At 63.2% G+C, this 12,468-nt stretch overlaps 1 protein-coding gene across 4 annotated transcripts in view; it reads right to left on the bottom strand.

The window, feature by feature from the left end:
- TNS1 (tensin 1) overlaps positions 1 to 10,661 on the bottom strand; it is a 68,274-nt gene extending 57,613 nt beyond the window's left edge. For 2 of the 4 annotated variants that reach the window (XM_034061667.1, XM_034061666.1), the window contains exons 1-3: positions 7,586 to 7,643; positions 4,591 to 4,705; positions 3,370 to 3,407 (exon numbers count right to left, since the gene is read on the bottom strand). In XM_034061667.1, the coding sequence (XP_033917558.1) occupies positions 3,370 to 3,407; positions 4,591 to 4,705; positions 7,586 to 7,618 (186 nt within the window). In that variant the 5' untranslated portion in view covers positions 7,619 to 7,643. Of the gene's footprint in view, positions 1 to 3,369; positions 3,408 to 4,590; positions 4,706 to 7,585; positions 7,644 to 10,620 lie in introns of those variants that run through there. The other 2 variants (XM_031053059.2, XM_031053061.2) reach the window with 2 other exon arrangements.
- Between the last annotated feature and the right edge of the window lie 1,807 nt (positions 10,662 to 12,468).

A 12,468-nucleotide genomic window follows, 5' to 3' on the forward strand; every position in this document is an offset into this window, starting at 1 on the left:
GCACACACGTGCATATCCTGCAGGCTCACACACACGTGTGCATCTGCAAGCATACTTGATCATGCACACATGTATACATGCATGGTCGTGCAAACACATTCATGTTCAGGCACACGCGTGCACTCTCACACACTTGCAGGAGCACACACATACTCACACAGCATCCTGCCATGGCTCCAGTGCTGCTGTCAGCTTCCCAGGGGAGACACTGCAGGACAAGGCAGCCCGCAGACACCACAGCCCCACACTATGTGCTGTGCCTCAGTTTCCCCCTTGGCACATCCTGACATCCCCACTCCCCCAGGAGCTGTGGGCCCCACTGTGGTATGGGGCAAGCAGGGCAGGCTGGAGCCCTGCCAGACCCAGGGGCTGGCACAGCCGCCACTTCCCAGAACCACCCGCCAGCAATGGCCAGCCAGTTCGGCAGCCAAACACCGCAGCTCTCCCTGTCCCCAGCCAAGCCAGCCATCAGCAGGCGAGCTCCTGCCACAGGGAGAAGCATCATCCCCAGTCTGTTCTCAGCCTCCCCAAGCAGCATCATGGGAAAATCCAGCCACAGTCAGTGAGTGAATCCCAGGGGATGGGGACACCCCCAGCACTTCCTTTGTTCCACAATCTGGAGCATCCTCGGGCTCCTCCCAGCATCCTGGCTGGGAGGGCAGTGTCACCACCAGATCCTGGCTGTGCCACAGCCAGCACGAGACCACACATGGGCTCACCCACACTTGACCACTTCCACAGAAAGCACTGCACCCAACACCATGTCCCCATCTCTGCCTGTCCCCAGACAAGGCCCCGTGACTCAGTTTCCCCACTTTTGAAAGGAAGCTGCACCCCTCCTTGTTTTGGGCAGGCAGTTTCAGTGCAGGGAGGGAAGGAGAGGACAGGCTCAGCGGGTCAGATACACACCAGTGTCCATCCGTCCATCCTCCTCAGAGGGAGGGAGGTTTGCTAAGCAAAGAAAAATCCCTGAGCGGAGGCACAGAGCACGAGAAGGGCCTTACATGGGCATGGGAACAGCGCCGTGCTTCCCTGCTGATGTGTGTGCGGCTGCCCCGGCCCCCCCAGAGCCGGGCACGCCGCCAGCATCTCTGCCACTGCGGGGCACGGGTCCCGCTCCTGACCCCACCACTGTCCCTCAAGCGGGGGTCCTCGAGGTGTGCAGATCACTGCCAGGGCACAGGTCCTGCCTCCCCTGGCACAGCTCTGCCCAGTGACTGCCTCCTTGGGGACACAGCTTGCCCCAGCACCCCAAATTCTCCCTGATGTCTCCACACACACCCCAGTGCTCCCCCAAATATCCCGATCACACCCCAGGTTAACTCCTGACACCCCACACTATCATCCCCAGTACAGCCCTTCACACCCCACCAGCCCCCCTTACTGACACCCTTATCTCTCCCCTCTCCCACCATACCCCATCCATTTGGGATACGTGGGGTCTTCCCCCCACTCAGGCCAGGAGCCAGCTGTGCCAGGAGCCAGGGGGGGACAGAACAAGGGGTCAGGGCAGGTCCCAGTGGGGTAAAGATGGGGACCAAAGGGAAGATGCTGCCAAAGCACTGTGGGACAGTCTCCAGGGTCAGCAGCAACTAGAGGGGGGAACACCGGGACCTTGGCAGCATGTCCATGGCAGAAAGAGGATGCACTCTGGGGTGCAGCTGCCAGCAGTTTGGAGGTGAGCCCACCTTCCCACTTCAAAGTATTCTGGGGGTGCAGGGGTTAAACACGAGGGGCTCCAGGTATACAAGAGGCCATTTCTGCTCAGTGCCAAGCCCCCTCCCCACACTCGCCCTCCCCAGAGACCCTACAATAACAAGCCGGTGTGTGAGTCAGCTGGATGCTTGCCCAGCCGGAGGAGCCCCTCCCTGGGCGCTGGCCCAAAGGAGCTCTGCAGAAGGCCCTTGGCGCTGGCCCCATGCACGTACCCCCCAGCAGCACACCCCTCAGCTAGCCGGCCCCACAGAGGGGGCTCCAACTTCCAGCGAGCGTGGGAAGGGTGATGGAGGCTAATGAATTGCAGCCGACTGCTGGAGTGAGCCATAGGCTGCCCCTGCACGCAGGCTACCCCATATGTTGGGACCCTTGTGTGAGCAACCTCATAGTTCACAACCCCATATCAGACATCAGAGAATCCCCACCGGGAACACACCCAGACGCATGCGCTTCCCAACACTCCCTTCTGCCTGGAAATCACTGGCAGATGTTCCCAGCCACTGCCTGCCATAATGTGGGCATCCCCTCATCCCATACCCCCTCACCTTTCCCAGCAGCACAAGGCAAACTTCCTCCTCTGGCCTCAGCCCCTGGGCATCTTTGGCACAGGGTCACCAGAGTGCCACAGGGTGCCAAGGCTGGCACAGGGTCCGGGGATGACAAAGAGTCCCCAAGATGATATGGGGTTCCCTGGGGTGGTGCAAGGTCCCTAGGGTTGGCACAAAGTCCTAGCACGGCACAAGGGCCCTGGGGCTGGCACACATGGTCCCCAGGGCTGGCACAGCCACACAGAGCCTCCCAGCCACCTCTGCCCTGCCTGCTCAGGGCCCAGGGTGCCAGGCATGTGCCCATTGTGTCCCCACCTCCTCCACCAGCCCAACCACGGCTCAGTGCTCCCGCACAACACAGCACCTTGCAAAGCCCAACACATGCCTGTCCCCCAGGACAGCCTCCTCCACTCCCCCAGACCTCTCCTCTCCCTCCCTGCCCAGCTAGGCACAGGCATGGGCACGGGCGTGGGCATGTCCCAGCCCACACTGCCTGCCCGGGGCACACCAGCCTCTTCCCACCCGAGATGCCAGCTCCAAGCCGGCTGGCACACATGCCTCCCTGTGGATTTGGGAATGCACAGCCTCCCCTTCCCCAGCAGTGCAGCAGCAGGTGCTGTCCCACCTCCAGCTCTCCAGAGAACCTGGGTTGCTGTAGGGTTCTCCTCCGCCAGCCCAGCAGCCGGACAGGCAGACACCACCACTGGGCATCCTCAGCTCCGCTCCTGCCTGCCAGAGAGATCCGCCTGCGGCGGCGCTGGATATCCCAAGATGTGCTCAGCCTGTGTGCGTGCCAGCGGCAGCGCTCAGCCACGGCGCATGGCGCCGACGTGCAGCAGCACCCCCCCTGACAAAGGGCACCAGCTCCAGATACTGGGGCACAGATCCCTGCCAGCCCCCTCTGAGTAGGGCTGCACCTCAAAACCCAGCCTTGCTCCTGAATGGGCACATGCCATCATGTGCCAGGCAGCCTCACCCGCTGGTGACACTAGCCCATCTGGGTGCCCACCTGGTGGACTCAGCTAGCGTATGGACCATGGCATCCCCCCTTCAAGTCCCTTATGTCCCTGGCACAGATGGGAATGCCTCAGGGTGCCAGCCTTACCTTGGCTTGGCACTTGGTGTGGCAGGAGAGCTTGCAGCCTGCAGGAAGAAGAGAGGAGAGAAGGTTAGAGGGGGCAGGAGGGGAAGCATTGCTGGGGGCAGCCCCAGGGCACCCCACATGCAGGGCAGGATGGATGGTGTCACCTTACACTGCAGGGCACGCAACACCTTGGGACTGGGCACAGGCTGCAGCGACAGGTACATGGATGCCCATGCCTCGTGCAGGCACATGCATGCACATGCGCTCACTGGGTGGCACCGGCACAGCATCACATGCACATGTATGTGGCACTTGGGCACACACCACCATGCACGAGCCATCCCCCCCTCAGTGCACAGCATGCCAGGGACCGCATGAGTGCAATCCCCAGTGCCCAGGAGCAAACAGCATGAAGGGAGAGCCATGCATGCACACGTCACACGAGGCCTCGCACATGCACTGGCATGCACAAGAGTGCTGCAGGGGAGCTGCCGGTGCCCATGCCACCTCCTGCCCGCCTGCCTTTGTTGCACTCGCGTGCCCATACCCCTGCAGAGAACAGCACATGCACAGGGTCACTGCAGGCCAGAGACACACACAAACATAAGGCACTGCCACACCATCCAGGCAGCCCTGCAAAGCCACATGTCCCATCCCCGGGGGACAGGAGGGTCCCCATACAGCACAGCTATGGCCACGGCTGCCCCGCAGGCCCTGTCTCCCCTTGGGGCTGTTTCCTGCGTTGCAGGAAGCCGCATTGTTCCCGCAGCCCGTGGCGTTTCCGCCCGCCGTCCCTCGCACGGGGCTCAGCAGCACGGCACACGTGCAAGGGGCCGAAGCACTGCCTGTGTCCCACCGGGCACCACGAGCAGCGAGCATGGCACAGGGTGTGAGCACCCATCTGTGCGCACAGACCTGCATCTTGTGGTGACTGTTGCACACTCACTGCACACACATGCGTTGACACACTGCTACATGCACACATGCCTCCATGGACCACCGTTGCTCCAAGCCACCTTCCCACCTGCAAAGGCACCACATGTGCTCTTGCACATCCATGCACTCCCCTCTAACAATTGCACACACGTGTGTGTGCACACACGTTGGCACAAGTATGTATTCCCACTTTCCCATCCTCATGCATGCAGCTGTACATGTAGGCACACAAGTGCGTCCCCTGATGTCCTGCAGCCCCTCCAGTACACCCCTGTTGCCACACATGTGCCCAAGCTCCCAGCTCACCTCGGCAGGTGCTGCCCTGGCGTGTGATGGCCTGCCGGCAGATCCCACATGCCTTCACCTTCTTGAAGCTCGTCATCTCAAAAGTGTGTTCTGGGGGGGCCTCCAGATCCTGGGGCTGGGAGAGGGGACACAAGACTTCGTCAGTGGAATAAAGGTGGTATGGACCCAGGCCCTCAGCCCTGCCTCAGTTTCCCTCTGGGCAGGGGGGTCATCCTCCATCCTCCCCATAGGAAGAAACATGTGTGTCCCTGCACCCCATCACCCGGGGCCTTGAGGCGATGGGCACGGCGGGATGGGATGGGGCGGTCCTAGGCTTGTCCCCGGGTGGGCAGGGGGCAGCGAACCCCGTCCCCAGCTGCCGCGGCCCCTTTAAATAGTCTCTGCCGCCCCCTGGCGGGCAGCGCGCACGCCAGCAGGCGGGGGGGGGGAGAGTGCGTGCACACGGACGGGGGTGCGTGCTCGTGCGCGCGCGGGAGCGCACGTGCGAAACCGCGTCCGTGCACGTGCAGGGATGTGCCTGCGCGCCGGTGCGTGGGTACACAGCGCGCGTGCGCCCAGGCGCGCGCCGCGGGAACGGTGCCCGCGCGAGGAGCGGTGTCCCGCGTCACCGCGTGTTGGGTGGGGGGCGGGGGAAGCGCGTGCCGGGGTGCGTGGCAGGGGTGCGGAGCCCCCGGAGCCTGAGCGGCCCGCGGCAAGGGGAGGCCGATGCGGAGAGGGCAAGCACCGGATGGACCCGAACGTGTGCAGGTGCTGCGGGCAGGCAGTGCCCATCCCGACCCTCGCCGGCTCCCTGGCAGCACTCCAGCCTGCCCACCCACCCGCTGCCAGATGAAGACGTGAGCCCCTGTAAATCCGCCTTTTCATGCCAAGACTAATGAGATTAAGCAGAGGCCCGGCAGCCCCCCCTCGCCCAGGCGCTCTGCTCTGTTCCAGCCTCTGCAGCACACCAGAGCCAAGGGGGATGGTGCCAAAGCGTCAAGGTGCTCAGTACACCCCCCTCAAAAAAAAGTCTTCCTGCCTCAGTTTCCCCAGTGCATGCAAGGACAGGCAGAAGGGCCGGACACATGCACTACATTCCTTCATGTGTGCAAACACCCTCAGAGCTGTGATGGCGCCTGTGTGCTACACGCAATGCATGTATCAAGGTGTATGTGCACACCTATGAGTGTGCAAGTATGTGTGAGTGTGCACATCCCTGCCAGCCACAGCAGCAGCAGACACGTGGAAATATTTCTATGTTCCACATGCAGATGCACGTGCAACTGTGTGCACACCCGCACAGGTTTGTACACATGTGCAAGCCCCTCTCGCCCAGGCAGCCTGCTCCCTCTGGTCCCTCAGCAGCCCCCAGCACTCCGGTGCACAGAGGTGCACACAGCTGAGTGCATACACACCATGCACACGTGTGTGCACAGGCGGGTCATCACCCATCCGGCAGCCGTGGGAAAAGCTCCCCGGGGCCAGGGGCTCCCACGCTGCAGTTGCTGGGTGACAGCAAGGCCTAACGATGCCATGAGCTCGTTTGCATATGCAAAGCAGCATCTTTGCTGCGGGGTGCCCCGGGAAGAAGCCTTGCCCCCTGCTCCCAGGGACCCCTGGACAGGATGCCCTGGGATGCCAACACGTTCCCCACACACTTACACCCCACTCTGCTCTGTTAGCATGCCACACATTAGCATGGGTCTGCTTCATTAACAGCAATTATCCTCACTAGGGAAAGTGCTACCCCTTCAGTTCCCACCCCACAGAGCCCACTCTGCTTGTCCCATTGCCAACACCATCCACATGCTGGAGGCCTGCTGACCGAGCACCCAGCTTTACACCCCCACCTTTCTGCTGCTGGGGGGCACTCTGCCCACCCAGTGCCACCCACCGGCCAGGAAACCAGCCCACCCCATGAAGCACCCCTGTTCCAGTGCCATACTGGCAGAACCCCAATTAGCCTCACTCCTCCAGGACTGGGAACTGCTGGAAGGATACATGGAGGAAATGGGAGGCTTCTTGGGAATGCCACCTGGGAACTCATGGATAGGTATCCATCTCCAGGGACTGGCTTCCATGTGGTTCAGGAAGAGTGAGAATGGGTATGGACATCCCTGGCCATGGGTCCCGCAGCACTCAGTCCCAAGGAGGCTGGAAGGGGACCCAGGTGTCCTGGGCTGGAAGAGGCACTGGGGAGGGAAGCCAAATTCATCAGGAGCCAAGAGGCCTGGGTTCATTGCCCAGCACTGCAGAGAGGTGCAGTGGGGGGGTAACTGGGACACCCAGTTCCCATGAGGCTGCAAAGCCAGTGTGGGTGTGGGAGCACTGGGACACCTGGGTTCAACCCTATGGGCTCAGGCTCACCCAGCACTCTGCACCACACTGCACCCTGGCTCACCTTCTCACCCTGGTGATGAGAGGGAACAATGGAAAGGACAGAGCCCCAAACCCTCAGTACTAACTGGATCCCCCCGTTTGCCAATTTCCCTCCGCTCCAGTAGAGCAGCAGAGACTCAACACCAGGCAATGTCGGAGAAACCTGGCCGGTGCCACGGGCTGGGCTTCGTGGGGGTTCTCTCCCCCACTCTCTCCATCCCCAGCCCCACACCCCCTCCACAGACACCCCCTAGTCCAGCATCTCTGTTCCGCATCCCATCCCGGACTCTCCTTCGTGCACTCCCGCCGTTCTCCCGGGCTGGGTCTTGCTCCTCTCTCCCCAGTTCCCGGGGCTCCTGCCTGCCCTGCTCCCCGTCGGGTCCCCCCAGCCCCGCTCCAGTGACCGGCCGTCCCTGCCAGCCTCCGCTCGGCCCCTGTTCTCCCAGCGCTTGTCCCGGTTCCCCCCTCTCAAGCCCTCCCGCCCCTGCGTAAACTCCCCCGCTCCTCCTGGTCCCCACCGCTCCCCCCGACCCGTCCACCGCCCGCTCGCGGTACCAGCCCCGCTCCGGGACACCGCTGCCGGGCTCCACTGTGCTGCTGGCAGGCTCCCCCCGGTGCACCCCGCTGCGGGCCGTACCCAGAGCAGGCAGGAGAGGCAGAGCCCGATCATGCTGCCCGCGGCCGGCCGAGCTGCCCCCGGCCCCTCGCTCCGCCCGCCAGCTCCGCCCCCCAGGCCCCACACCGCCCTCCAGCCGGGAGAGAAGAGGGGGTGCCTTTGCAACCCCCCCGCACATTGACCCCCACAGCGCCCATCGGGACTCCAACGGAGGTGGCCCCGGCGGGCTGCCAGGACCCCCCATCCCAGCAAGGAGGATGCGGGACTGGCGGGGCCGAAGAGGGGCTTTGCTTGTCCTGTTCCTCCTCTCCCTCACGCACACATTTGGGATCCATTACCTCCGCTGACCCGGGGAGCACCCGCCACCCACCTCATTCCCATCCCTCCTCCGGTCTCCAGCGGATCCTGCGGAAGGGGTGTTCCTCCCCCATCCCCAGCCGTATCCCCTGGGTGGTCCCGGGATGGGAGACGGGGAGGGATCGGCGGACATCCATCCGCCGAGATGGAGGGCCTCAGTGAGGGGGGACAGCTTCCAGGCGGGACGCAGCGCGGCTTGGCAGCCCGCGGCCCTAACAGGGATGGATTTGGCAGCAGGGTACCCCAACCCCTCTTGGGGGTCTTGGCAGTGCGGCACATGGTCCTCCCCCTGCCGCCAGCGCTGACTCCGGCTCCAGCCTGGAAACTTGCGCTCAGCCGGCCGTGACCATGAGGGTGTGAGTCAGGCTGGGGGACGCGCCGGGGGGAAGGACACGCTGGCAGGACGAGCACGGCTGGCACAGGGACTGCAGGGACGAGGGCACTGTAATCCCCACCGTCCCCATGCCTCAGTTTCCCGTCTTTTCACTGCATCCCACTGCCAGCCCAGAGACGAAGGGCAGGGTGGGCTGGGGGGAGCTGCCCTTCCCAGACACTGCCCTTCCCACATCTGATCCCCCCAAAATGCAGCAACCCCTCTCTAAAATATCCTTTTCTTACCACCCTCCACCCCACCACTCTGCTGTGCCCATCCAGACCATAGTAGAGGTATCCCTGTGGGGATGTTCCAGCTGAGACAGAGGACAGATGGGGACAGCACTCCTGCCTCCCAAGACATGGCTTGGGGATTGGGAAGGCTGGGGGGCCTGATCCTGCTCACAGCGCCAAACAGACAGGGGAAGCCTGTCCATGCACACCCCACAACCCTATCTCCCCATCATTACAACCCTCATTAATCAGGCTTGTTACTGCCCATAATGAAAGCCCCAGTAGAGATGATTGTCCCCACCCCCCCATAAATCACCCCCTCCCATTCACTGCTGTGACAAGCCCAGTCCCCTTAGAAGGGCAGGGACAAGGGTCATGCAAGAGCGATACTGCCTGTGAGCATCTTTTAGGGCTCGTTTTCTCAGCAGAGGCGCACAGACAGGGCACATAGCCCAGTCCCCCCCACGGGTACCAGTGATGCGGGCACATACCCCAAGTGAAGGCCAGCTTTGTTAGGAATCCTCTGTCCCACCTCCCAGCATCTCCACGTGCCCAAGGCCCCCACAGCAGCTTCCATCAGAACCGTCCCCGCACTGCCTTTGCGTGTACTGGGGACATGCACACCTCGCACACACACAACCCCATATACACACCAGGGCGCATTCATCTGCGTCACACATACAGCCCATGTCAGGCATGTGTGGGTACCAATGTCTGTGCATGGGTATGGCTGGGGGACACCCCTCTAACAGGGGTTCTGCACAACTACTACACCCAGCACACATGCACCCATGGCAGGACACGCACCCATGGCAGCTCCCAGGGACCTGCTGTGCACCCACACTTGTGCAAGCTGTCACTCACTCTCACCCCAGCCCCATCTGCACGCTCATGAACACACATGCACAGACACACACGTATTGCACACCTCAGTGAGTCCCTGTTCTCACACCCGCATCAGGGACACATGGACACAGGGATGGACCTGGCACCACACAACGGCCACCCCACACCTCACCAGTGCCCCCCACCTCCCCCATGCCCCCAGCAGCTCACGGTCGTGTGTCCCTGGCACTCGCTGGGGTCCCTGAGCAGCCAGGGACCTCTGTCCTCCAAGCTCCAAGCTGGGTCCCTGGCCTAGCACATACTGGCCTGTCACCACCCTGCAGTGACACTCCCCCCGGCGCTGCCCAGCGGTGACTTTGGCACCAGCTTTGCTGGCACGGTGCAGCCGGAGTGACCCATGCCATCCTGCCAGGCACAGGGCAGGATGGCAGGCACAGGAACCAAGTGAGAGTAGCACAGTGGGAGCCCAGCACCCTCCACCAGCCTCTCCCCTCCTTGCCTCAGTTTCCCTGGCACAGGTGGCAGGGCAGGATGTGTCCCCATGCTGGGCACTGCAGGAGCACAGGGATCTGTCCCACTGCAGGGCAGTCCCCTGGCACAGGGATTCCATACACAAAAGGTGCTGATGGGGACAGAGATGCCCCTCATTGGGTGCTTATGGGCATGGGGATCCCATATGCCGGGCACATTTTTGGGCACAGGGATCTCACACAGACTGAGCACTTCACAGGTATAGAGGTCCCCTGTGCTGGGTACTTATGGACACAAGGATCCCCCATGCTGGGCACTTTATGGACAGAGGGATCTCTCATGCCAGGTGCTTTATTGGTACACCAGTCCCCTTGGACTGGGAACACGGGTGCCCCATTGTGGGTGCTACAGCATGGGGACACCCCCACCTCTCCGCTTACTCTGTAAGGGCACAGGGATCCCAGCAGATCCCTTTGCATGAAAAACTGTACAGCAGATCCCAGCGGATCCTCTCCAGCCAGGCACTGCAGGGGCCCGCGGGTGCGGGTTTGCGGGGAGTGGGGGTCCCAGTGACACACTGGGGGGAACACAAGGAGGGACAAAGAACATGCCCGGCACCCTGGCATGCACAGGCACGGTTTGACCCCCCACTGCCCGCAGCAGGAAGGGACAGCTCCAGCCCGTACCCCAACCCCCCGCACCCCAGGAGTTCACCCCAGCTCCGTGCCCCCCATGCAGACCTAACCGTTACGCCGTGTCCGGCAGTGCCCGCTTACCTCCCGGTGGCGGCAGGCGCGGAGGGGCAGGAGGCAGGACACCAAGGACTTCCCCCAGCTAACCAAGGTGGCAAAGCACCAGCTCAGCCCGGTCATGGTGCCCCTGCCCGGGGGGTGGGGGGCGGGGGTGTTCAGCGGCCGACCCTTGCCCAGGGCTCTCTCGGGGTGGCGGCCAAACCCAGCCGTGTCCCCCCCCGGCCCGACTGCAACAAGCTCCGGTGCCCGGGCAATGCCCAGAAGGTGCCCGGCGGTAGGCACGGGGCCGTGCGGCGATGGGCTGGGGGTCTGCGGTCCCACCGGGCCCGGTCCCCCCCTCCGGTCCCCCAGCGTCGCCTGCGCGCTGGCAGCCAGGCAGGGAGCACCGTGCCCGCCCATGTCCTGCAGTGCTTGGGTGGGAGCCAGCTCCGCCACGCTCCCCCTCCTCCTCCTCCCCCTCCTCCTCCTTTTCCTCCTGCTCCCCCCATTCCCGCACACGGGGCTCGGGGCTCGGCACCCTCCGGACTCACCCGCCTGCGCTCCGGGGCACAGCATCCCCTGCGGCGGATGCCGGACAGTGCCCACCTCTCCAGCCCCCTCTGTTCTGGGGGTGGAGAAACCCAGACGCCTGTGTATGCTCCATCGCAGTTCAACCCTCAACCCCCACCCTGACCCTGCCTCAGTTTCCCTCCGGCAGCTCCTGCCTACCCCAGACTTTAAATGGCAGTGCCTGCACGTGGAAGGGGGCTGGGGGAAGAGCTTCCCTGCCCCTCTGCCAGCCCCCTGGCATCCTACCAAGCCTGTCCCCTTCCCAGGAGCTTGAGAACACATTCAGGGACCCCCCTGACCTGGCCTGCCCCCCAGTGGGTGCCTGGCTGATGCACTGTGCTGTGGGCACAGTGTTACCCAGGGGAGCCTCTTACTGCAGGACACCCCTACACGGCCCTGGGCACCCCTACCCCACCATGGAGCTGTCACAGGGCAGGGGGATGGGTTGCAATGGGGACCCCCTAGGCACACCCCACATCCATTGGGGTTGTGCTAAAGGGGGTCTGGCAGCAGCCCCCCCATGTACCCCTATGATGCCACCATGATGCTGGGCAAGGATCCATCCCCACGGGGCAGCTGCCAGTGCCAAGCGTGGGCAGCAGCAGTGCCAGGCCTGGGCACTAATTACATTTGTCTCGGAAGAGCTCCTAGTGAGCAGCAGCACCAGAGGGGGGGCAGGAAGTTTGGGGGTCCCACACACTTCATGGCTGTTCCCCAACCCTGCTTGGCACCCAGGGGCTGGCAGAGGGCACGGTGGGCAGGGGGTGCTCAGCTGGGGCCCCCCCATCTGAAGCACCAGGGAGGTGACATCACTGCTGGCTCCATGGTCCCTCACCCCCATTTAATTAGCAGATGGCCCCCGGCCCCCCCGGCCGGGCATCGCCAGGCCTGTGCAGGGCCATTAGCTTTATTGGCTGCACTGAACCAGGGCCAGGTCTCATTAATTGAATTGCACCCGCGCCAAGGACGGGCAGGCGTCTTATCCCCCCCCAGCCCCCACCACCACCCCAGCCCTTGGATGGAGCAGGGACAGGGGACCCCACTGCCAGGCTGTTGTGTCAGGGTCCTGCCGGTGGGGTGCCTGGTGTGGGGCAGGCAGAGCTGGCAGGTGGGTGCACCTACAGGCAGACACGTGTGTGTGCATACACACATGGGTGCTTTGTTTAGCTTCATGCCCACTGCATGTATATGGCTTGCATGTACACATGCACCCCTATAGCCTGCACATACATGCAGTCACACGCACACATGCATCCTCCCCCACCCCAGCACAAGTTGTGATGCTCTGCTACCCCCAACACCCTGTCCACCTCCCCAGTCCTA

This window comes from Melopsittacus undulatus, chromosome 4, assembly GCF_012275295.1.
Source record: "Melopsittacus undulatus isolate bMelUnd1 chromosome 4, bMelUnd1.mat.Z, whole genome shotgun sequence".
NCBI lineage: Eukaryota > Metazoa > Chordata > Aves > Psittaciformes > Psittaculidae > Melopsittacus > Melopsittacus undulatus.